The 25,742-nt window shown below is 42.8% G+C and overlaps 1 protein-coding gene across 1 annotated transcript in view; it reads right to left on the minus strand.

Annotated features, from left to right (window-relative positions):
- LAMA3 (laminin subunit alpha 3) overlaps positions 1–25,742 on the minus strand; it is a 366,270-nt gene that overhangs the window by 320,708 nt on the left and 19,820 nt on the right. Inside the window, exon 2 of the mRNA XM_069731213.1 lies at positions 21,312–21,464. Coding sequence (XP_069587314.1) covers positions 21,312–21,464 — 153 coding nt within the window. The remainder of the gene's footprint in view (positions 1–21,311; positions 21,465–25,742) is intronic.

Raw genomic sequence — 25,742 nt, forward strand, 5'->3', positions numbered from 1 at the left:
GGCTCATCGTACAGCAATCCGAGCGCCAGGAAAAACGCATCGACACTACTCAATGCAGGGTCTCCTGGCGCAAGAGAAAATGCCCAGTCTTGAGGGTCGCCGCGCAAAAAAGAAATAATAATCAAAACCTGTTGAATAGGATTACTAGAAGAATGAGGTTTCAAGGCCAGAAATAGCTTACAATTATTTTTGAAACTTAGAAACTTAGTTCTATCTCCAAAAAACAAATCAGGAATAGGAATTCTTGGTTCTAACATAGATTTCTGATCAATAGTATCTTGAATTTTTTGTACATTTATAACGAGATTATCCATTGAAGAGCACAGACCCTGAATATCCATGTCCACACCTGTGTCCAGAATCACCCAAATGTCTAGGGGAAAAAAAAAAATGAACACAGAGCAGAAAAAAAAAAAATGATGTCAGAACTTTTTCTTTCCCTCTATTGAGAATCATTAGTTTGGCTCCTTGTACTGTTATGTTTGCTAATGACAGGTGTTATGAAGGCAATCCAGAAACACAGTGTGCTTAGCGATCAGAGCGCACACAGTGATCTGACAAATACCCAAAAATACAAGAACGAGCTCTGAGACGTGGAAACTCTGTAGACTGCACACCTGATCCTATCCTAAACACAACTAAAAGCGGCTGTGGATTGCGCCTAACAACTACCTAGGCAACTCGGCACAGCCTAAGAAACTAGCTAGCCTGAAGATAGAAAAATAGGCCTGACTTGCCCCAGAGAAATTCCCCAAAGGAAAAGGCAGCCCCCCACATATAATGACTGTGAGTAAGATGAAAAGACAAAACGTAGGGATGAAATAGATTCAGCAAAGTGGGGCCCGATATTCTAGGACAGAGCGAGGACAGTAAAGCGAACTTTGCAGTCTACAAAAAACCCTAAAGCAAAACCACGCAAAGGGGGCAAAAAAAAAAAAACCCACCGTGCCGAACTAACGGCACGGCGGTACACCCTTTGCGTCTCAGAGCTTCCAGCAAAACAAAAGACAAGCTGGACAGAAAAAAAGCAACAAAAAAGCAAAAAGCACTTAGCTATACAGAGCAGCAGGTCACAGGAACAGTCAGGAGAAGCTCAGATCCAACACTGAAACATTGACAAGGAGCAAGGATAGCAGCATCAGGCGGAGTTAAGTAATGAAGCAGTTAACGAGCTCACCAGAACACCTGAGGGAGGAAGCTCAGAAGCTGCAGTACCACTTGTGACCACAGGAGTGAATTCAGCCACAGAATTCACAACAGCCAGGACCCCAATTTCCTATAGCGTGGCAGGGCGCGGACGATGCTTCCCTCACCCACGACTGCCGCCTCGAACCACTTTACACTTGGCGTAGTCAGCACGATCGAGTTTTGCAAAAGAAGAAGAAAAGGAATACTGTGTCCAGTTTTGGGCACCACATTTAAAAAAACATGAACAAACTGGAGCAAGTTTAGAGAAGAGCGACCAGAATGGTGATCAGTCTGCAAACTATGTCCTATGAGGAACGGTTGCAGGATTTGGGAATGTTTAGCTTGTAAAAAAGAAAACTGAGAGGAGACTTAATAGCTGTCTACAAATATCTCAAGGGCTGTTACACTGTAGAGGGATCATCTTTATTCTCATTTGCACAAGGAAAGACTAGAAGCAATGGGATGAAACTGAATGGGAGGAGACACAGATTAGATATTCGAAAAAACTTTTTGACAGTGAGGGTGATCAATGAGTGGAACAGGCTGCCACGAGAGGGCGAGTTCTCCTTCAATGGAAGTCTTCAAACAGAGGCTGGACAGACATGATTTACTGAACCTGCATTGAGCAGGGGGTTTGATAACATGACCAAGGAGGTCCTTTCCAATTCTGCCATTCTTTTTCATGATTTTATGAAAGTGGGGAAGACTTGTGAAACGCTACATTCATTAGATGCACACGTGAGTCACAGCGGACATCAACTATAAAGTTGTTTATTAGTTGTTTATTATGAATCTGTCTGTGCCAGGTATAAAAGAATTTATAATAAAAGGAATATAACATTTTGAGAAGTCTGAAATTCACATGATTGACTCTGCACAACAGGTCATAAAATCTGGGAACACTTATTACAGGTTAACAGGAATTTAAAACCAAGGAGGTACTACAGTGGGTACCATTCCTGACACCTCAGTCTGGTATCAAAAGGTGGGCAAATTGTCTAAAGCTGGAAATTCCCTGTTTACCAAAGGAGAATGTAAGAAAGCAGGAGGTAATGTCCTGGTGGCACATATGTGTCACTGGGATAGTTGGCCTCGGTGATGTCAGTCCCAAAGTGCACCAGTATCAATAGGTTACTGAGATGGTTTTATTTATGACTGGATTTTGGGTCCAGGATTTATGAGTGACCAAAGGAGCCTGGGTGGAAAAGGTCATTCGTATTCTCTAGTCTGGGTCTTGCAGGTTTAGTATTAGGCAGCTGGGTTAGTGTGCCTGTTGTGCTGTAGCTAGAGAAAGACAGTTCATGGGGGACAGTCTATGCTAGAGACTGAGAAGTACCTGTAATACCAAGTTGGTGACTTTGCCATACCCATAGAAATTATTGTTTTTTTATTCATTTGTGCTGAAAAAATTACAGTTTTATTATTCATTTCAAAAACTTCCTTTCTCCTACTACAGTGGCAAAGTTTGGGCACCCCTGGTTAAAATTACTGCTATTGTGAATAGTTAAGCAAGTTGAAGATTAAATGATCTCTAAAGGGGTTATAGTTAAAGATGACACATTTCCTTTGTATTTTAGGCAAACGCTTTTTTTTTCCATTTTTGACATTTTAAAAGCTACAAAAAGGAAAATGAGCCGATGCAAAAATTTGGGCACCCTGCATAGTTAGTACGTAGTAGCACCCCCTTTTTGCAAGTATCATTGCTTGTAAACGTATTTTGTAGCCAGTCAAGAGTCTTTCAATTCTTGCTTCAGGGACTGATTTGCCATCCATTCTTAACTTGGAAAATTCTTCCAGTACTGTGAGATTCCAGGGTCGTCTTGCATGCACTGTGATTTTGAGATCTAGCCACAGATTTTCAATGATGTTCAGATCAGGGAACTGTGAGGGCCATTGTAAAACCTTCATCTTTCGCCATTTGATGTAGCCTATTGTGGATTTTGACATGTGTTTAGGACCATTATCCACTTGTAGAAGCCATCCTCTTTTCAACGTAAGCTTTTTTACAGATGATGTTATGTCATCTGCATTAAGAATTTGTTGAAATTTCATTTGGGATCCAAGGGGTAACATTTCTCCTTGCGGAGAGTGATATGTTAAGCATGCCGAGATGAGGAGACTTTAAACCGACGAGGGACAGTACTCCGAAACACAGTGTCTGCAAATTGAGATTCTGGTTTTGGCTTTTATCCTAAGTCGTGTGTCAAGGCTCGTTAAAGGGTCGACACTGACTTTTAGGATTTCTACTTCCTATAGGACTTTCAAGATTTTTACTTCCTTAAGCTCTATGTCCCGCTCATATACATATTAAGAAAAGTGTGCATTCCTCCTCATATTGATGGCTTAGGAGAGTTAATCTTATTGACAGATTCCCTTTAAGTGGTGGATAAATGGAGAAGGAAGTTGATTTCTCTGATAAGATATACTAAAATGTTTTTGATATTTACCTCTACTATTGATTTGTGCAAAGTTTGTTGAAATATAGTTCCATTTTAAAGGAGAAGTTCACTACTCAGAAAACTCTTTCTCAATTGCTATATTACCCCGTGTAAAATAAAACTGTAACTGATATTTGGAAGAGGTCAGAGGGCAGTAGCAATTCTGACTTCCTTTGGATGTCCATTTTGTCAGAAGGAAGTGAGATTGAAGTGGCCCATTAGCAGCCAGTTTTGGGCTGAAGGGCTTAGAGAACATAACATCACACAATCCCCAGAGGACCCAATGTCGATGTCACTGGAGTGGTGCCAACGCCGGAGGTGGATGCAGACTTATTTTATTTTACACGGTGTAATAGACATTGAAAAGGGCTTGTCTGAGCAGTGGACAACCCCTTGAAGTTAAAGCTACACTACGTTATTGAGGTACTGTATGTTATGAAATTTTTTTTTATCTCCAAGCTCCATTCTTTGGTAAAATTGTCACAAAATACCGTGCATTAATGTAGAAACGTGGCGTGCCAAGCTCTTTTTATATTGGACTAGGGGCTCGTAACCTACTTGAGCACCCTGATTCTTTGTGAAAGCCATGGATCCTCATTATCATTACGCCATGCATCGTTGTCATTCATTTTCACACTGGTTAGAAGGACGGACCTTATTGTACACTAAGTGCTGGGTAAATTTTTTTTCTTTGTTGCATTTCATAAATGTGTCCAAATCCAGGACAAGGAGTAAAACAACAATCCTACCCCGTGACCATAGACCCACCAGAGATTAACACCACACCAGGATCTTAATCATCGCCAGGGGACGTCAGAGGACGAAGGAATTCTTCCGAAACGCGCGTCGGGGTGCGTTTCCCACAGGACTCAGCAACCCAAGGTATATATTGCCAATATAATTTTAGATCCCTTTCGTATTTGTTATAATTATATAGTGCCTCATTGCAACCCGGATAGCACAGCGGTCTATTATATCCTGTGTATCCCTCGCAGCTGAGCAATCACATATCTTAGCACTACATATAGCAGAAACCTTTTGTGACACATACATACTCTTTGCACATAGCACTTTCTGTGTGCACCTCATTGTATCTCTGATAGCACGATGCTCTATTATATCCCGTGCATCCTTCGTAGCTGAGTGAATTATATTTTTTTAGCACTAGATTCTGTCGCACATACATATACTCTTTATATGCACAGCACATAGCACTTTCAGTGTGCGCCTCATTGTATCCCTGATATCACAGCGCTTTATTGTATTCAGTGCATCATCTACAGCTGAGCAACTACCTGTTTTCTGTGGCACATATATATAGTCTTCATAGGCACAGCACATAGCACTTTTTTGTGTATTTTTACTCATTTAAGTGAGGAAGCACTATTTGGTAATAGTAAACAGTTGGTGTCTTGCATACTCCTGCATGTGGCATTTCTTCTTTGGTTTATAGCACTTCAGCACTTTTTTTATATACACTAGTGAGTGGTAGAATATGTATTGACTGTCTTATGGGCACATTTTTCTTATATATATATCATATATTTATATATATATTTTTTTATGATTTTTAGTTTCTTCACGGATTTTTGTGTATATATTATATATTTTTTTCCTTGGTTTGATCATTCTATGATAGAATAGATTTTTGTAGCATATAGACACTTTATTTATTTATTACATCCAGTCTTCCTCTTTTTAATACTCTGACAGTTAATAATAATTTTATTTTAATAATAATAATAATAATTTTATTTATATAGCGCCAACATATTCCGCAGCGCTTTACAAATTATAGAGGGGACTTGTACAGACAATAGACATTACAGCATAACAGAAATACAGTTCAAAACAGATACCAGGAGGAGTGAGGGCCCTGCTCGCAAGCTTACAAACTATGAGGAAAAGGGGAGACACGAGAGGTGGATGGTAACAATTGCTTTAGTTATTCGGACCGGCCATAGTGTAAGGCTCAGGTGTTCATGTAAAGCTGCATGAACCAGTTAACTGCCTAAGTATGTAGCAGTACAGACACAGAGGGCTAATACTGCATAAAGTGTATGAAAACATGATGCGAGGAACTTTTTTTTTTTTTTTTTTTTTTTATTATAAATAGGCCACACAGGGATCGTTAGGTTAATGCATTGAGGCGGTAGGCCAGTCTGAACAAATGAGTTTTTAGGGCACGCTTAAAACTGTGGGGATTGGGGATTAATCGTATTAACCTAGGTAGTGCATTCCAAAGAATCGGCGCAGCACGTGTAAAGTCTTGGAGACGGGAGTGGGAGGTTCTGATTATTGAGGATGCTAACCTGAGGTCATTAGCGGGGCGGAGAGCACGGGTAGGGTGGTAGACTGATACCACGGAGGAGATGTAGGGTGGTGCTGAGCCATGGAGTGCTTTGTGGATGAGGGTAGTAGTTTTGTACTGGATTCTGGAGTTGATGGGTAACCAGTGTAATGACTGGCACAGGGTAGAGGCATCGGTGTAACGGTTGGTGAGGAATATGATCCTGGCTGCAGCATTCAGGACAGATTGGAGCGGGGAGAGTTTTGCAAGAGGGAGGCCGATTAGTAGAGAGTTACAATAGTCCAGACGAGAATGAATAAGTGAAACAGTAAGAGTTTTTGCAGAGTCGAAATTAAGAAAAGGGCGAATTCTAGAAATGTTTTTGAGATGCAGGTAAGAAGAGCGAGCCAGTGATCGGATGTGGGGGGTGAATGAAAGGTCAGAATCAAGGATGACCCCAAGGCAGCGGGCATGTTGCTTTGGAGTAATGGTGGAACCGTTAAATTGTTTCATATCAATATTTTCTGTAAAATTGCTCTTTTTGCTATATATTAAAAATTTGGATACTGCATTCTGTACATATAACATTGGTAGGGATCTATATTGCTCGGGGTATCGCTGCTATTATACTGTATATTATATTATTATTATATTATTGTCCTGTGGTGCGTACTGGTATTTGATTTTTTATTTTGTTGTAATGTTGCTATTTTGAATTGTAAAATAAAAATTAATTTTAATGATTAAGATCCTGGTGTGGTGTTAATCTCTGGTGGGTCTATGGTCACGGGGTAGGATTGTTGTTTTACTCCTTGTGGTGGTGGTAAACACACATCTTTTCACAGAGTACCTGGAATCACTACTTTAAATAATTTATGGTATATGTGGCATAGACATAGATTTTGTGATATTCCGTGGTAACCTCTGTGTTATATAATACAAATCCAGGACAAGCAGGAGATCACTCCAACTTTTCAACCTTGTTTTTCAAACTGACGTGGTTGATGCCAATTACTGCAAACTCCATATAATGGAAATGTCACAGAGCAGATCAGACATCATTTTGGCACGAGGCACAAATGCATTAATAAAAGAGGACCTTTTCTCTATTTCATACATTTAACAACTGTTCTTTACACTGACTTCCTTCAATGAAAAGCTATCAAGAATAAAGTACTAAGGTCAATGATAATCTACTTCTCATTTCCTATGATGAGGCATGTCCTGGGGAAACATTACAACCTAGCAACCAGAATACAGGAACATGTTAGTCATACAAACAGCTGCACTTTTAATATACATAACGTAGTACAACATGCATACAGAATCAACCCAGCACACAAAACATGCATTATTCTTAGGCAAGGTCAAATGTTTTTGCAGTGTTTTTTTTTTTTTTTGCTGTATTTTTTCTTATGCAAATTTTAAGCTATGTTTTACAGTACCAGCAAAGGCTATAAGATGTCAGTAATCTCATGCACACACATTGGGTTTTTTTCTGACTGATTTGGAAAACTGGTGTGTTTTTGCAAACTGCAGCATGTCACTTCTTTCGGCTTTTTTTCTTTGTATTTCCAACGTTTTTTCACCCATAGGAAACAATGGGTAAGTGCAAAAACCCAGCAAAAAAGGCAGGTGTCAGTTGTTGCTCCGTTTTTGGTGCAAAAACCTAAGGAAGTGAAATCTTGCTTCATTTTGTACCACTAAAGTATATCAGTGTGCACAAGAGACAAAAACGCAACAATCAAAACGCAGCAAAAAATGCACCAAAAACACAACGTGTGAACATAGCCTTATAGGGACAAAGGTATGATATACCATATAGAAGAGAAAATCCAGCTTCCAAAAATATCCAATTTATTAAAGTTAAAATCCAAGGTCCAAAAACATGGTTCACAGGAGAAGAGATAGCAGCATAGTACGCGTTTCGAACACTAGGTTCTTTTTCAAAGCTTTGAAAAAGAACCTAGTGTTCGAAACGCGTACTATGCTGCTATCTCTTCTCCTGTGAACCATGTTTTTGGACCTTGGATTTTAACTTTAATAAATTGGATATTTTTGGAAGCTGGATTTTCTCTTCTATTTTGTTCTATTGTTTCACGTGAAGACTGCACGGCATCCGGGCTTCCCCCACAACAAATGCCTAGTAGGTGAGCTGGTTTCTCTCCATTTTTTTTTTCTTTTATGATATACCATATACCTGCCACATATAAAGTATAGCAACATAGCGATTATACACAGTACAGACCAAAAGTTTGGACACACCTTCTCATTTAAAGATTTTTCTGTATTTTCATGACTATGAAAATTGTACATTCACACTGAAGGCATCAAAACTTTGAATTAACACATGTGGAATAATATACTTAACAAAAAAGTGTGAAACAACTGAAATCATGTCTTATATTCTAGGTTCTTCAAAGTAGCCACCTTTTGCTTTGATGACTGCTTTGCACACTCTTGGCATTCTCTTGATGAGCTTCAAGAGGTAGTCACCGGGAATGGTATTCACTTCACAGGTGTGCCCTGTCAGATTTAATAAGTGGGATTTCTTGCCTTATAAATGGGGTTGGGACCATCAGTTGTGTTGTGCAGAAGTCTGTTGGATACACAGCTGATAGTCCTACTGAATACACTGTTAGAATTTGTATTATGGCAAGAAAAAAGCAGCTAAGTAAAGAAAAACGAGTGGCCATCATTACTTTAAGAAATGAAGGTCAGTCAGTTCGAAAAATTGGGAAAACTTTGAAAGTTTCCCCAAGTGCAGTGGCAAAAACCATCAAGCGCTACAAAGAAACTGTCTCACATGAGGACTGCCCCAGGAAAGGAAGACCAAGAGTCACCTGTTGTGAATTCTGTTGTCAGGCTCCCTCCTGTGGTCATGAATGGTACTTCGGCTGGTTCTGTCCATGGACTTTCTCTGGTGCCTGTGGGTGTTTCTGAGTGTCCTTCCACAGGTGACGAGGCTAATTCGTTAGTGGGCTGCTCTATTTAACTCCACTTAGGTCTTTGCCCCATGCCAGCTGTCAATGTTGTACTATGGCTCCAGTTCGCTCCTGGATCGTTCTGAGTTCCTGTTGCTCCAGCAGAAGCTAAGTTCCTCTGTGCTATTTTGCTTGTTTGCTATTTTTTCTGTCCAGCTTGCTTTTGTCAATATTGCCTTGCTTGCTGGAAGCTCTGGGACGCAGAGGGGCGCTTCCCGCACTGTGAGTCGGTGCGGAAGGTATTTTTCCCTGCACTCTCTGCGTGGTCTTTTGTAGGTTTTTGTGCTGACCGCAAAGTAACCTTTTCTATCCTCGGTCTGTTCAGTAAGTCGGGCCTCACTTTGCTAAATCTATTTCATCTCTGTGTTTGTATTTTCGTCTTTACTCACAGTCATTATATGTGGGGGGCTGCCTTTTCCTTTGGGGAATTTCTCTGAGGCAAGGTAGGCTTTATTTTTCTATCTTCAGGGCTAGCTAGTTTCTTAGGCTGTGCCGAGTTGCATAGGGAGCGTTAGGCGCAATCCACGGCTATTTCTAGTGTGTTTTGATAGGTTTAGGGCTTGCGGTCAGCAGAGTTCCCACGTCCCAGAGCTCGTCATTATCAGTAACGATCAGGTCCATTATTTGTCCAAACCACCGGATCATAACAGTACAGCTGGCCCAAAAGTATTGATGCATCTCAATAGAGGGATAAGTGAAGCTCTGAGACCATTTTTTTTTTCTTTGCAGCGTGTTCTGTCTCACTTTTCCCCTTTACCCCTGGGTGGTTCAGAACACAGGTGTAGACATGGACATTCAAGGTCTGTCTTCTTTGATGGATAATCTCACTATAAGTGTGCAAAGAATTCAAGATTCTGTGGTTCAGAATCCGATGTTAGAGCCTAGGATTCCTATTCCTGATTTGTTTTTTGGTGATAGAGCTAAGTTTTTGAATTTCAAAAATAATTGTAAATTGTTTCTCGCCTTGAAACCTCACTCCTCAGGTGATCCTGCTCAACAAGTAAGGATCATTATTTCTTTGTTACGTGGCGACCCTCAAGACTGGGCATTTTCCCTTGCGCCAGGAGATCCGGCATTACGTGATATAGATGCGTTTTTCCTGGCGCTCGGATTGCTTTATGACGAACCTAATTCAGTGGATCAGGCAGAGAAAATCTTGCTGGCTCTGTGTCAGGGTCAGGATGAAGCGGAGATATATTGTCAGAAGTTTAGAAAGTGGTCTGTGCTCACTCAGTGGAATGAATGTGCTCTGGCAGCAATCTTCAGAAAGGGTCTCTCTGAAGCCCTTAAAGATGTCATGGTGGGATTTCCCATGCCTGCTGGTCTGAATGAGTCTATGTCTTTGGCTATTCAGATCGATCGGCGCTTGCGTGAGCATAAAACTGTGCACCATTTGGCGGTACTATCTGAGCATGGGCCTGAGCCTATGCAGTGTGATAGGACTTTGACCAGAGCTGAACGGCAGGAACACAGACGTAAGAATGGGCTGTGTTTTTACTGTGGTGACTCCACTCATGCTATCTCCGATTGTCCTAAGCGCACTAAGCGGTTCGCTAGGTTTGCCACCATTGGTACGGTACAGTCAAAATTTCTATTGTCCGTTACTCTAATTTGCTCTTTGTCTTCCTACTCTGTTATGGCATTTGTGGATTCAGGCGCTGCCCTGAATTTGATGGACTTGGAGTATGCTAGGCGCTGTGGTTTTTTCTTGGAGCCCTTGCAGCATCCTATTCATAGTAACATAGTAACATAGTAACATAGTTAGTAAGGCCGAAAAAAGACATTTGTCCATCCAGTTCAGCCTATATTCCATCATAATAAATCCCCAGATCTACGTCCTTCTACAGAACCTAATAATTGTATGATACAATATTGTTCTGCTCCAGGAAGACATCCAGGCCTCTCTTGAACCCGTCGACTGAGTTCGCCATCACCACCTCCTCAGGCAAGCAATTCCAGATTCTCACTGCCCTAACAGTAAAGAATCCTCTTCTATGTTGGTGGAAAAACCTTCTCTCCTCCAGACGCAAAGAATGCCCCCTTGTGCCCGTCACCTTCCTTGGTATAAACAAATCCTCAGCGAGATATTTGTATTGTCCCCTTATATACTTATACATGGTTATTAGATCGCCCCTCAGTCGTCTTTTTTCTAGACTAAATAATCCTAATTTCGCTAATCTATCTGGGTATTGTAGTTCTCCCATCCCCTTTATTAATTTTGTTGCTCTCCTTTGTACTCTCTCTAGTTCCATTATATCCTTCCTGAGCACCGGTGCCCAAAACTGGACACAGTACTCCATGTGCGGTCTAACTAGGGATTTGTACAGAGGCAGTATAATGCTCTCATCGTGTGTATCCAGACCTCTTTTAATGCACCCCATGATCCTGTTTGCCTTGGCAGCTGCTGCCTGGCACTGGCTGCTCCAGGCAAGTTTATCATTAACTAGGATCCCCAAGTCCTTCTCCCTGTCAGATTTACCCAGTGGTTTCCCATTCAGTGTGTAATGGTGATATTGATTCCTTCTTCCCATGTGTATAACCTTACATTTATCATTGTTAAACCTCATCTGCCACCTTTCAGCCCAAGTTTCCAACCTATCCAGATCCATCTGTAGCAGAATACGATCTTCTCTTGTATTAACTGCTTTACATAGTTTTGTATCATCTGCAAATATCGATATTTTACTGTGTAAACCTTCTACCAGATCATTAATGAATATGTTGAAGAGAACAGGTCCCAATACTGACCCCTGCGGTACCCCACTGGTCACAGCGACCCAGTTAGAGACTATACCATTTATAACCACCCTCTGATTTCTATCACTAAGCCAGTTACTAACCCATTTACACACATTTTCCCCCAGACCAAGCATTCTCATTTTGTGTACCAACCTCTTGTGCGGCACGGTATCAAACGCTTTGGAAAAATCGAGATATACCACGTCCAATGACTCACCGTGGTCCAGCCTATAGCTTACCTCTTCATAAAAACTGATTAGATTGGTTTGACAGGAGCGATTTCTCATAAACCCATGCTGATATGGAGTTAAACAGTTATTCTCATTGAGATAATCCAGAATAACATCCCTCAGAAACCCTTCAAATACTTTACCAACAATAGAGGTTAGACTTACTGGCCTATAATTTCCAGGTTCACTTTTAGAGCCCTTTTTGAATATTGGCACCACATTTGCTATGCGCCAGTCCTGTCGCTATAGAGTCCCTAAAAATAAGAAATAATGGTTTATCTATTACATTACTTAGTTCTCTTAGTACTCGTGGGTGTATGCCATCCGGACCCGGAGATTTATCTATTTTAATCTTATTTAGCCGATTTCGCACCTCTTCTTGGGTTAGATTGGTGACCCTTAATATGGGGTTTTCATTGTTTCTTGGGATTTCACCTAGCATTTCATTTTCCACCGTGAATACCGTGGAGAAGAAGGTGTTTAATATGTTAGCTTTTTCCTCGTCATCTACAACCATTCTTTCCTCACTATTTTTTAAGGGGCCTAAATTTTCAGTTTTTATTCTTTTACTATTGATATAGTTGAAGAACAGTTTGGGATTAGTTTTACTCTCCTTAGCAATGTGCTTCTCTGTTTCCTTTTTGGCAGCTTTAATTAGTTTTTTAGATAAAGTATTTTTCTCCCTATAGTTTTTTAGAGCTTCAATGGTGCCATCCTGCTTTAGTAGTGCAAATGCTTTCTTTTTACTGTTAATTGCCTGTCTTACTTCTTTGTTTAGCCACATTGGGTTTTTCCTATTCTAGTCCTTTTATTCCCACAAGGTATAAACCGCTTACACTGCCTATTTAGGATGTTCTTAAACATTTCCCATTTATTATCTGTATTCTTATTTCTGAGGATATTGTCCCATTCTACCAGATTAAGGGCATCTCTAAGCTGGTCAAACTTTGCCTTCCTAAAGTTCAGTGTTTTTGTGACTCCCTGACAAGTCCCCCTAGTGAAAGACAGGTGAAACTCTACAATATTGTGGTCGCTATTTCCTAGATGCCCGACCACCTGCAGATTTGTTATTCTGTCAGGTCTATTAGATAGTATTAGGTCTAAAAGTGCTGCTCCTCTGGTTGGATTCTGCACCAATTGTGAAAGATAATTTTTCTTGGTTATTAGCAGAAACCTGTTGCCTTTATGGGTTTCACAGGTTTCTGTTTCCCAGTTAATATCCGGGTAGTTAAAGTCCCCCATAACCAGGACCTCATTATGGGTTGCAGCTTCATCTATCTGCTTTAGAAGTAGACTTTCCATGATTTCTGTTATATTTGCGGGTTTGTAACAGACCCCAATGAGAATTTTGTTACCATTTTTCCCTCCATGAATTTCGACCCATATGGACTCGACATCCTCATTTCCTTCGCTAATATCCTCCCTTAAAGTGGACTTTAGACAAGACTTTACATAGAGACAAACCCCTCCTCCTCTCCGATTTTTACGATCCTTTCTAAACAGACTGTAACCCTGTAAGTTAACTGCCCAGTCATAGCTTTCATATAACTATGTCTCGGTTATTCCCACTATGTCAAAGTTACCTGTAGATATTTCTGCTTCTAGTTCTTCCATCTTGTTTGTCAGGCTTCTGGCGTTTGCGAGCATGCAGTTTAGAGGATTTTGTTTTGTTCCAATCTCCTCGCTGTGGATTGTTTTAGAAATGTTCTTACCTCCCATCTGAGTATGTTTTCCTGGGTCTTCTTTGTTCGAGTCTAATGTTTTTCTTCCCGTCCCCTTTTCTTCTAGTTTATCGCCCTCCTGATGAGTGTAGCGAGTCTTCTGGCGAATGTGTGTTTCCCAGGTTAGTTGAGGTGTAGTCCGTCTCTGGCGAGGAGTCCATCGTACCAGTAATTCACACCATGGTCCAGGATTCCGAATCCTTGTTGTCTGCACCATCGTCTTAGCCAGTTGTTTGCATCAAGGATCCTGTTCCATCTCCTGGTGCCATGCCCGTCTACTGGAAGGATAGAAGAAAAAACTACCTGTGCATCCAGTTCCTTTAATTTCTTCCCCAACTCTTCAAAGTCTTTGCAGATTGTCGGTAGGTCCTTCCTTGCCGTGTCATTGGTGCCAACATGTATCAGAAGAAATGGGTGGACGTCCTTGGAGCTGAAGAGCTTTGGTATCCTATCGGTCACATCCTTGATCATCGCACCTGGAAGGCAGCATACTTCTCTTGCAGTTATGTCCGGTCTGCAGATGGCTGCTTCTGTGCCTCTCAGTAGTGAGTCTCCCACCACCACCACTCTTCGTTGCTTCTTGGCTGTACTTTTTGCTGTCACTTGTTGCTGTGTGCCCTTTTCTTTTTTGCTTGCTGGTATTGCTTCATCCTTAGGTGTGCCATTTTCATCCTCTACAAAGATTTGATATCAGTTCTTCAGTTGTGTGGTTGGTGATTTCTCCATGGTCTTCTTGCTTCTTTTGGTCACATGCTTCCACTCATCTGCTTTTGGAGGTTCTCTGACACTTTTTTCACCTTCTGTGACCAGTAGAGATGCTTCTGTTCTGTCTAGAAAGTCTTCATTCTCTTTGATGAGTTTCAAAGTTGCTATTCTTTCTTCCAGACCCCGCACCTTTTCTTCTAAAAGGGCCACTAGTCTACACTTCTGACAGGTGAAATTTGATTCTTCTTCTGGTCGATCTGTGAACATGTAGCACATGCTGCAGCTCACCATGTAGGTTGTCACATCTGCCATGTTGCTCCTAGATCCTGCTGACTTGCTGTGTGTTTTCCTTCTTGTGTAATCTACTCAGCCAAGCTCTCTTGCAATAATGTCCTACAGGCAAAAATTTGTGCGCCGTAAGGCGCGCGGTTTGGTGATGCTTCCCAAGCAGCTGGTCCCGGCTGTACCCAACGATCTTCTAGCTTAGGGAGACTCTTCGCTTTTCCCAGAAGGCACCTGGAATATGCAAATTAGCCTCCTCAAGCTTGAATCCCTGGTTTGGTGATGCTTTCCAAGCAGCTGGTCCCGGCTGTACCCAACGATCTTCTAGCTTAGGGAGACTCTTCGCTTTTCCCAGAAGGCACCTGGAATATGCAAATTAGTCTCCTCAAGCTTGAATCCCTGGTTTGGTGATGCTTTCCAAGCAGCTGGTCCCGGCTGTACCCAACGATCTTCTAGCTTAGGGAGACTCTTCGCTTTTCCCAGAAGGCACCTGGAATATGCAAATTAGCCTCCTCAAGCTTGAATCCCTGGTTTGGTGATGCTTTCCAAGCAGCTGGTCCCGGCTGTACCCAACGATCTTCTAGCTTAGGGAGACTCTTCGCTTTTCCCAGAAGACACCTGGAATATGCAAATTAGCCTCCTCAAGCTTGAATCCCTGTTTTGGTAATGCTTTCCAAGCAGCTGGTCCCGGCTTTATCCAACAATCTTCTAGCTTAGGGAGACTCTTCGCTTTTCCCAGAAGGCACCTGGAATATGCAAATTAGCCTCCTCAAGCTTGAATCCCTGTTTATTCCATTGAGAGGAATTGATGCTACGCCTTTGGCTAAGAATAAGCCTCAGTACTGGATCCAATTGACCATGTGCATGGCTCCTGCACATCAGGAGGATATCCGTTTTTTGGTGTTACATAATCTGCATGATGTGGTCGTTTTAGGGTTACCATGGCTACAGGTCCATAATCCAGTATTGGACTGGAAATCTATGTCTGTGTCCAGCTGGGGTTGCCAGGGGGTACATGGTGATGTTCCATTTTTGTCAATTTCGTCTTCTACTCCTTCTGAAGTTCCGGAGTTTTTGTCGGATTATCAGGATGTATTTGATGAGCCCAAAGCCAGTGCCCTACCTCCTCATAGGGATTGTGATTGTGCAATTAATTTGATTCCTGGTATTAAGTTTCCTAAGGGCCGATTGTTCAATTTATCTGTGCCAGAACACGCCGCTATGCGGAGTTATATAAAGGAATCCTTGGAGAAAGGCCATATTCGCCCATCGTCATCACCGTTGGGAGCAGGGTTCTTTTTTGTGGCCAAGAAGGATGGTTCTTTGAGACCTTGTATTGATTACCGCCTTCTTAATAAAATTACAGTTAAATTTCAGTATCCTTTGCCGTTGCTGTCCGACTTGTTTGCTCATATTAAAGGGGCTAGTTGGTTTACCAAGATAGACCTTCGAGGGGCGTATAATCTTGTGCGTATTAAACGGGGCGATGAATGGAAAACAGCATTTAATACGCCCGAGGGCCATTTTGAGTACCTGGTGATGCCATTCGGGCTTTCCAATGCTCCATCAGTATTTCAGTCTTTTATGCATGACATCTTCCGAGAGTACCTGGATAAATTCCTGATTGTGTATTTGGATGATATTTTGGTCTTTTCGGATGATTGGGAGTCTCATGTGAAGCAGGTCAGAATGGTGTTCCAGGTCCTTCGTGCTAATTCCTTGTTTGTGAAGGGGTCAAAGTGTCTCTTTGGAGTTCAGAAGGTTTCATTTTTGGGGTTCATTTTTTCCCCTTCTACTGTCGAGATGGACCCTGTTAAAGTCCAGGCCATTCATGATTGGACTCAGCCGACATCTGTGAAGAGCCTGCAAAAGTTCCTGGGCTTTGCTAATTTTTATCGTCGCTTCATCGCTAATTTTTCTAGTGTTGCTAAACCGTTGACTGATTTGACCAAGAAGGGTGCTGATGTGGTCAATTGGTCTTCTGCGGCCGTGGATGCTTTTCAGGAATTGAAGCGTCGTTTTTCTTCTGCCCCTGTGTTGTGCCAGCCAGATGTTTCGCTCCCATTTCAGGTTGAGGTTGATGCCTCTGAGATTGGGGCAGGGGCTGTTTTGTCGCAAAAAAGTTCTGATGGCTCGGGAATGAAGCCATGTGCTTTCTTTTCTAGAAAGTTTTCGCCTGCTGAGCGCAATTATGATGTTGGTAATCGAGAATTGTTGGCCATGAAGTGGGCATTCGAGGAGTGGCGTCATTGGCTTGAAGGAGCCAAGCATCGCGTGGTGGTCTTGACAGATCACAAAAATTTGACTTATCTTGAGTCTGCCAAACGGTTGAATCCGAGACAGGCTCGATGGGCGTTGTTTTTCTCCCGTTTTGATTTTGTGGTTTCGTACCTTCCGGGCTCTAAGAATGTGAAGGCTGATGCCCTGTCAAGGAGTTTTGTGCCTGACTCTCCGGGTGTTTCTGAGCCGGCAGGTATTCTCAAAAAGGGGATAATTTTGTCTGCCATCTCCCCTGATTTGCGGCGGGTGCTGCAAAAATTTCAGGCTGATAGACCTGACCGTTGCCCAGCAGAGAAACTGTTTGTCCCTGATAAATGGACTAATAGAGTTATCTCTGAGCTTCATTGTTTGGTGTTGGCTGGGCATCCTGGGATCTTTGGTACCAGAGATTTGGTGGCTAGATCCTTTTGGTGGCCGTCTTTGTCACGGGATGTGCATTCTTTTGTGCAGTCCTGTGGGACTTGTGCTCGGGCTAAGCCCTGCTGTTCTCGTGCTAGTGGGTTGCTTTTGCCCTTGCCGGTCCCGAAGAGGCCCTGGACGCATATTTCTATGGATTTTATTTCGGATCTCTCCGTCTCTCAAAGGATGTCAGTCATTTGGGTGGTTTGTGATCGCTTTTCTAAGATGGTCCATTTGGTACCCTTGTCTAAATTGCCTTCCTCCTCTGATTTGGTGCCATTGTTTTTCCAGCATGTGGTTCGTTTACATGGCATCCCGGAGAACATCGTTTCGGACAGAGGTTCCCAGTTTGTTTCGAGGTTTTGGCGATCCTTTTGTGCTAGGATGGGCATTGATTTGTCTTTTTCCTCGGCTTTCCATCCTCAGACAAATGGCCAAACCGAACGAACTAATCAGACGTTGGAAACATATCTGAGATGCTTTGTTTCTGCTGATCAGGATGATTGGGTGTCCTTTTTGCCGTTGGCTGAGTTTGCCCTTAATAATCGGGCCAGCTCGGCTACTTTGGTTTCGCCGTTTTTCTGCAATTCTGGTTTCCATCCTCGTTTCTCTTCAGGGCAGGTTGAGTCTTCGGACTGTCCTGGTGTAGATACTGTGGTGGATAGGTTGCAGCAGATTTGGACTCATGTGGTGGACAATTTGACATTGTCCCAGGAGAAGGCTCAACGTTTCGCTAACCGCCGGCGCTGTGTGGGTCCCCGACTTTGTGTTGGGGATTTAGTTTGGTTGTCGTCTCGTTATGTTCCTATGAAGGTTTCCTCTCCTAAGTTTAAGCCTCGTTTTATTGGTCCGTATAAAATTTCTGAGGTTATCAATCCTGTGTCATTTCGTTTGGCCCTTCCAGATTCTTTTGCCATCCATAATGTGTTCCATAGGTCGTTATTGCGGAGATACGTGGCGCCTGTGGTTCCATCCGTTGACCCTCCTGCTCCGGTGTTGGTTGAGGGGGAGTTGGAGTATGTGGTGGAGAAGATTTTGGATTCTCGTATTTCGAGACGGAAACTCCAGTACTTGGTCAAGTGGAAGGGTTATGGTCAGGAGGATAATTACTGGGTTTTTGCCTCTGATGTTCATGCGGCCGATCTGGTTCGTGCCTTTCATTTGGCTCATCCTGGTCGGCCTGGGGGCTCTCGTGAGGGTTCGGTGACCCCTCCTCAAGGGGGGGTACTGTTGTGAATTCTGTTGTCAGGCTCCCTCCTGTGGTCATGAATGGTACTTCGGCTGGTTCTGTCCATGGACTTTCTCTGGTGCCTGTGGGTGTTTCTGAGTTTCCTTCCACAGGTGACGAGGCTAATTCGTTAGTGGGCTGCTCTATTTAACTCCACTTAGATCTTTGCCCCATGCCAGCTGTCAATGTTGTACTATGGCTCCAATTCGCTCCTGGATCGTTCTGAGTTCCTGTTGCTCCAGCAGAAACTAAGTTCCTCTGTGCTATTTTGCTTGTTTGCTATTTTTTCTGTCCAGCTTGCTTTTGTCAATATTGCCTTGCTTGCTGGAAGCTCTGGGACGCAGAGGGGCGCCTCCCGCACCGTGAGTCGGTGCGGAAGGTATTTTTCCCTGCACTCTCTGCGTGGTCTTTTGTAGGTTTTTGTGCTGACCGCAAAGTAACCTTTTCTATCCTCGGTCTGTTCAGTAAGTCGGGCCTCACTTTGCTAAATCTATTTCATCTCTGTGTTTGTATTTTCGTCTTTACTCACAGTCATTATATGTGGGGGGCTGCCTTTTCCTTTGGGGAATTTCTCTGAGGCAAGGTAGGCTTTATTTTTCTATCTTCAGGGCTAGCTACTTTCTTAGGCTGTGCCGAGTTGCATAGGGAGCGTTAGGCGCAATCCACGGCTATTTCTAGTGTGTTTTGATAGGTTTAGGGCTTGCGGTCAGCAGAGTTCCCACGTCCCAGAGCTCGTCCTTATTATCAGTAACGATCAGGTCCATTATTTGTCCAAACCACCGGATCATAACAGTCACCTCTGCTTCTGAGGATAAGTTTATCCGAGTCACCAGCCTCAGAAATCGCAGGTTAACAGCAGCTCAGACTAGAGACCAGGTCAATGCCACACAGAGTTCTAGCAGCAGACATATCTGTTAAGAGGAGACTTTGTGCAGCAGGCCTTCATGGTAAAATAGCTGCTAGGAAACCACTGCTAAGGACAGGCAACAAGCAGAAGAGACTTGTTTGGGCTAAAGAACGCAAGGAATGGACATTATACCAGTGGAAATTTGTGCTTTGGACTGACGTGTCCAAATTTGAGATCTTTGGTTTCAACCACCGTGTCTTTGTGCGGCGCAGAAAAGGTGAACGGATGGACTCTACATGTCTGGTTCCCACCGTGAAGCATGGAGGAGAAGGTGTGATGGTGTGGGGGTGCTTTGCTGGTGATGCTGTTGGGGATTTATTCAAAATTTAAGGCATACTGAACAAGCATGGCTACCACAGCATCTTGCAGCGGCATGCTATTCCATCCGGATTGCGTTTAGTTGGACCATCATTTATTTTTCAACAGGACAATGACCCCAAACACACCTCCAGGCTGTGTAAGGGCTATTTGACCAAGAAGGAGAGTGATGGGGTGCTATACCAGATGACCTGGCCTCCACAGTCACCAGACCTCAACCCAATCGAGATGGTTTGGGGTGAGCTGGACCGCAGAGTGAAGGCAAAAGGGCCAACAATGCTAAACATCTCTGGGAACTCCTTCAAGATTGTATAATTCCTTCAAGTATATAATTCCACATGTGTTAATTCATAGTTTTGATGCCTTCAGTGTGAATGTACAATTTTCATAGTCATGAAAGTACAGAAAAATTGTTAAATGAGGTGTGTCCAAACTTTTGCTCTGTACTGTACATCATATACACATCATATCTATCACACATAAAGCAACAGATCATACATACAGAAACAGATATATTATACACAGTAAGATATCTATCACATACATCAATATTTCTATCACACATACAGCAACATAAAGTATCGATCATACCGAAAGCAACATATGTATCATACAAATGCTGTGATCATTTCACAAAAGACTACTCTTTGTTTTATTACTGCTTAGAAATATTTTCAGGTTGATTTTTTTAGTTAATATAATAATTAGAAATACCGTACATACCCATGGCCTTCACATTCCATTACACTGATATGACATACGGCAGAAATCACTCATATCCACAATCTCTCCGGTTAATAATTATATCAGCAAAGACTAAAACAATTTTTGCAACATATGGCGTGGCCTGGAAATGTCAAACATTACTCTCTGGCAATTGTGGCCAAAAGTTTTGAGACTGACATACATTTTGGTTCTCACAAAGTTCGTGACCTCAGTGTTTTTAGATCTTTCAGTCAGATGTTTCTATGATAAGTGAAGCACAATTTAAAGTAGTTCAAATGTTTTAAAATTTTTATTTATTTAGAAATTTAGACGTCGGAACCAGATCGCAAAAGGGTGATACCCTGTGGCTGGAGAGTGGGCACGTGTTTGGTTAACACTCAACTGGTGGAGATGAGACAGGCATAACTCTAATATAGGCATAGAGAAAAACAGCGGCTGCCCCGTGGCTGGAGGACAAATCCTCCAGGAAATATTGGATCCAGTTGGATAAAGCATCAAGGTGGGCTTCGTTGTTGGAGTCAACAATGATGATAAGGTTTTTTATTCACAGCTAGTTTCAATGCTGCACTGGCGTCCATTACACTGATATGACATACGGCAGAAATCACTCATATCCACAATCTCTCCGGTTAATAATTATATCAGCAAAGACTAAAACAATTTTTGCAACCAGACGAAAAATTGCTGATGGTTTATCAAGTGTAATTGAGACGGAGCAAATATTTCACAGATATAATTCATGCTATTTAATTGTAAAATGTGGCACCTCACCTCTCCCACCATCAGCACCACGGACAGAGGTTTAGATATAGAAAGCTGATGATTGATATTGGGAAGTAATCAGATAATACAGGAATATGGCCCAACGCTGCTTACCTGCCCAAGGTCAACAGTGACATTCACTTCATTGTATCTTAAGCCCAGGGATAACGGGGGACTTTGCCACCATCGCTCTGTGCCATCAATGGCATTGGAAGCCGGATGTGCTTTATTAGGGTCAGAAGAATCGCAGAAATCACAAGACTGCCCCTGTGAGGGAAAACATAACGTAAGAATTTAAAGGAAAAATATCACAGATGGAGCAGGCTTAGATTTCAGACTCATGTCCTATTCTACATGCAGAATTATTAGGAAGGATTACATTATGTTCATACGTATTAACCATAAAAAATAAAGAGTAGAATCGCTTTCAGGCGATAAATGTATTTGGTCAATGAGAAATATAAGGAGTAGAAGAACTAGAACTAATTACTGAAGACATTTTAAACAATAGTAACACAAATTAATTGCAATTTTTATTTGCCTTAATTCTCTTCCAAACACTTATTTTGCGTATTTTTTATTGCTAATTGCCCAGAGGCCAGCAGCAATTGTATGGGAGCAATGGCCAAACATGCGCACTTCATACAATGAGTCTGGACAGGATTTTGCTGCTGTTACCAGCCTCCTCTATTACCGGCCCCCTCTATTCCCAGCCTCCTCTATTCGCTGCTCCGACTGTTCCCTGCCTCCTCTATTCCTAGCCCCCTGTTCCCTGCCTCCTCTGTTCCCTGCCTCCTCTATTCCTAGCCCCCTGTTCCCTGCCTCCTCTGTTCTTAGGCCCCTCTGTGCCCTGTCCCCTCTTTTCCCTGCCTCCTCTGTTCCCTGCCCCCTCTGTTCTCTGCCTCATCTGTTCCCTGAATCCTCTATTCCCTCAATCCTCTGTTCTCTGCTTCATCTGTTCCCTGCCTCATCTGTTCCCTATCTCATCTGTTCGCTGCCTCATCTGTTCCCTATCTCATCTGTTCCCTGCCTCATCTGTTCTCTGTCTCCTCTGTTCACTACCTCATCTATTCCCTGCCTCCTCTATTCCCTCCCTCCTCTGTTCCCTGCCTCATCTGTTCTCTGTCTCCTCTGTTCACTACCTCATCTATTCCCTGCCTCATCTGTTCCCTGCCTCATCTGTTCCCTGCCTCATATGTTCCCTGCCTCCTCTGTTCCCTGCCTCCTCTGTTCTTAGGCCCCTCTGTGCCCTGTCCCCTCTTTTCCCTGCCTCCTCTGTTCCCTGCCCCCTCTGTTCTCTGCCTCATCTGTTCCCTGCCTCCTCTATTCCCTCCCTCTTCTGTTCTCTGCTTCATCTGTTCCCTGCCTCATCTGTTCCCTATCTCATCTGTTCGCTGCCTCATCTGTTCCCTATCTCATCTGTTCTCTGTCTCCTCTGTTCACTACCTCATCTATTCCCTGCCTCCTCTATTCCCTCCCTCCTCTGTTCCCTGCCTCATCTGTTCTCTGTCTCCTCTGTTCACTACCTCATCTATTCCCTGCCTCCTCTATTCCCTCCCTCCTCTGTTCCCTGCCTCATCTGTTCTCTGTCTCCTCTGTTCACTACCTCATCTATTCCCTGCCTCATCTGTTCCCTGCCTCATCTGTTCCCTGCCTCCTCTGTTCCCTGCCTCCTCTGTTCCCTGACTCCTGTTCCGACTCCTCTGTTCCCTGACTCCTGCTCCCTGCCTCCTCTGTTCCCTGCCTCCTCTGTTCCCTGCCTCCTGTTCCGACTCCTCTGTTCCCTGACTCCTGCTCCCTGCCTCCTCTGTTCCCTGCCTCCTCTGTTCCCTGACTCCTGTTCCGACTCCTCTGTTCCCTGCCTCCTCTGTTCCCTGCCTCCTCTGTTCCCTGACTCCTGTTCCGACTCCTCTGTTCCCTGCCTCCTCTGTTCCCTGACTCCTGTTCCGACTCCTCTGTTCCCTGACTCCTCTGTTCCCTGCCTCCTCTATTCCCTGCCTATTGTTCTCTGCCTCCTCTGTTCCCTGCCTCTATTCCCTGCCTATTCTGTTCTCTGCCTCATCTGATCCCTGCCTCCTCTGTTCCCTGACTCCTCTGTTCCGACTCCTCTGTTCCCCGACTCCTGTTCGGTGACTCCTCTGTTCCTTGCCTCCTCTATTCCCTGCCTACTCTGTTCTCTGCCTACTCTGTTCTCTGCCTCCTCTGTTCCCTGACTCCTCTGTTCCCTGCCTCCTCTGTTCCCTAACTCCTCTGTTCCCTGCCTCCTTTGTTCTCTGCCTCCTATGTTCCCTGCCTTATCTATTCCCTGCATATCCTAAGGAAAGCAAAAAATTTAAATAGAAAAGTCTTGCAGCTCTTTTTGGTGTACACTGAGCTTTATGTGCAGCTGTCATATGACACATACCATATTTAAAAATGATAAAGCGAATTAAGGAGCATTTCACTGTGACACCCAAGATGTGTGAGATTGGTACTGTTGGATGACAAGTCAGTATAACCTAAATTTCAGTTCAACATAGAGGCAATCTTTTAAATGGAATCTTTAATCATGATATTTGGTACCCTTTCAGAGAGAAGCATGATGTAGGGAGCAGAGACCCTGATTCCAGCAATGTATCACCTACTGGGCTTCTTGCTCTCGTTTTTATAAAATCCCTGTTTTCTCTGCTACAGATCTACCAGTTATCTGCTCCATCTAGTGATGATATGCTGATAAAATAGTGATGTTATCAAAAGTTCAGTAAGAGACCCATCGCTGGAATCAGGGTCTCTGCTCCTAAATCATGCTGCTCTCAGATTAGGTGACAAAAACCTGGTGACAGATTCCCTTTAAATAACTTTACTAAAATGATTATTCAAGAGTAACTAATAAAGTGTGTACATTTAATAATCACACACTCTTACAAAACCTTTAAAGTCACATTTTGGGTTTGGTCTTGCTTTTCGCTTTAAAAGTCTCTGTGAAAGTCCCCATTACATTGTGAATGTAGAACAAACAATAAAGCACAAGCATGCAGAAGAAAATGCTGAAAGTGTCCAATTTCCAATGTTTGACAAGAAAAGCCGCCCGCTCTATTATTATAAATTACTACAAGACAGGACATGATAGCTCTAAAAACAGAGAGACTGTGAATCATCCACTAAGACGGAATACACCGAGCAGCCAAAGAAAATACCTTTATCTCATGAGTCACAATATAATAACTTTATCAGTTCTACCTCAGTAGATCTTAGCTTTAATCAAACACGGACACATAGGGCAGAACTCTCAACGTGTCACAGCTTCATCACTGCTGTACAAAGGAGATCCCAGCACAATCACACAGTAACACAGTCGGATCAGCACTTTGGTTTCATCCCTTGTTCAATTTAATGGATAATAAACAAAACCCAAATCCCTGGGATGGGTCACACTGCGGTTTGAAGCAATTAGATGTATGCTTAAAATCATGTAATATTTAAGAGCTGAGATTAAATACTGCGTCATTCAGAATGCAGTGAATCACCAAGAACTTACTCCGACAGGGTCCTACAAAACGTTGCTTTTGCTACTGTATGGTTTCTTAGTCATATTATCAAATAATAGTGAAAACATATGGCGTGGCCTGGAAATGTCAAACATTACTCTCTGGCAATTGTGGCCAAAAGTTTTGAGACTGACATACATTTTGGTTCTCACAAAGTTCGTGACCTCAGTGTTTTTAGATCTTTCAGTCAGATGTTTCTATGATAAGTGAAGCACAATTTAAAGTAGTTCAAATGTTTTAAAATTTTTATTTATTTAGAAATTTAGACGTCGGAACCAGATCGCAAAAGGGTGATACCCTGTGGCTGGAGAGTGGGCACGTGTTTGGTTAACACTCAACTGGTGGAGATGAGACAGGCATAACTCTAATATAGGCATAGAGAAAAACAGCGGCTGCCCCGTGGCTGGAGGACAAATCCTCCAGGAAATATTGGATCCAGTTGGATAAAGCATCAAGGTGGGCTTCGTTGTTGGAGTCAACAATGATGATAAGGTTTTTTATTCACAGCTAGTTTCAATGCTGCACTGGCGTCTTTATCAGTTGAAAAAAAAACCAAAAGGTTTAAACTTTTATTGACAAATGCATCAAGTTTATGTAAAGACTCAATATTTACTGTTTAGACTTTTATTTTTCAAAGCTTTTGCAATTCGCCCTCACTGATGACCTATTCTTGCCTAATCAGTGCTTGGAGTTTATCACAATTCTGTTTTTCTTTGTCCTTCCGCTTTTTGAGGACTGAGCAAAGGATCTCAAGGGATTGAAATCTGGGGAGTTTCCTGACCATGGACACAAAATATCAATGTTTTATTCACCGAGCCATTTAGTTATCAGTTTTGCATTGTGACAAGGAACCCCATTGAAAATATCGTTACCCGAACTGGTAAGAAAATAAAATAATAAATCTCTCTTTCCTCCTGCGCCGCCACCACAGACTTACCCAAGCACTGCACCAGACTTTAGCAGATAGTCCGTGTTCAGCGTTGAGACCCGAACAGTCACTGGCCGGTACAAGCATCAA

This window comes from Ranitomeya imitator, chromosome 6 (genome assembly GCF_032444005.1).
Source record: "Ranitomeya imitator isolate aRanImi1 chromosome 6, aRanImi1.pri, whole genome shotgun sequence".
NCBI classification, from domain to species: domain Eukaryota; kingdom Metazoa; phylum Chordata; class Amphibia; order Anura; family Dendrobatidae; genus Ranitomeya; species Ranitomeya imitator.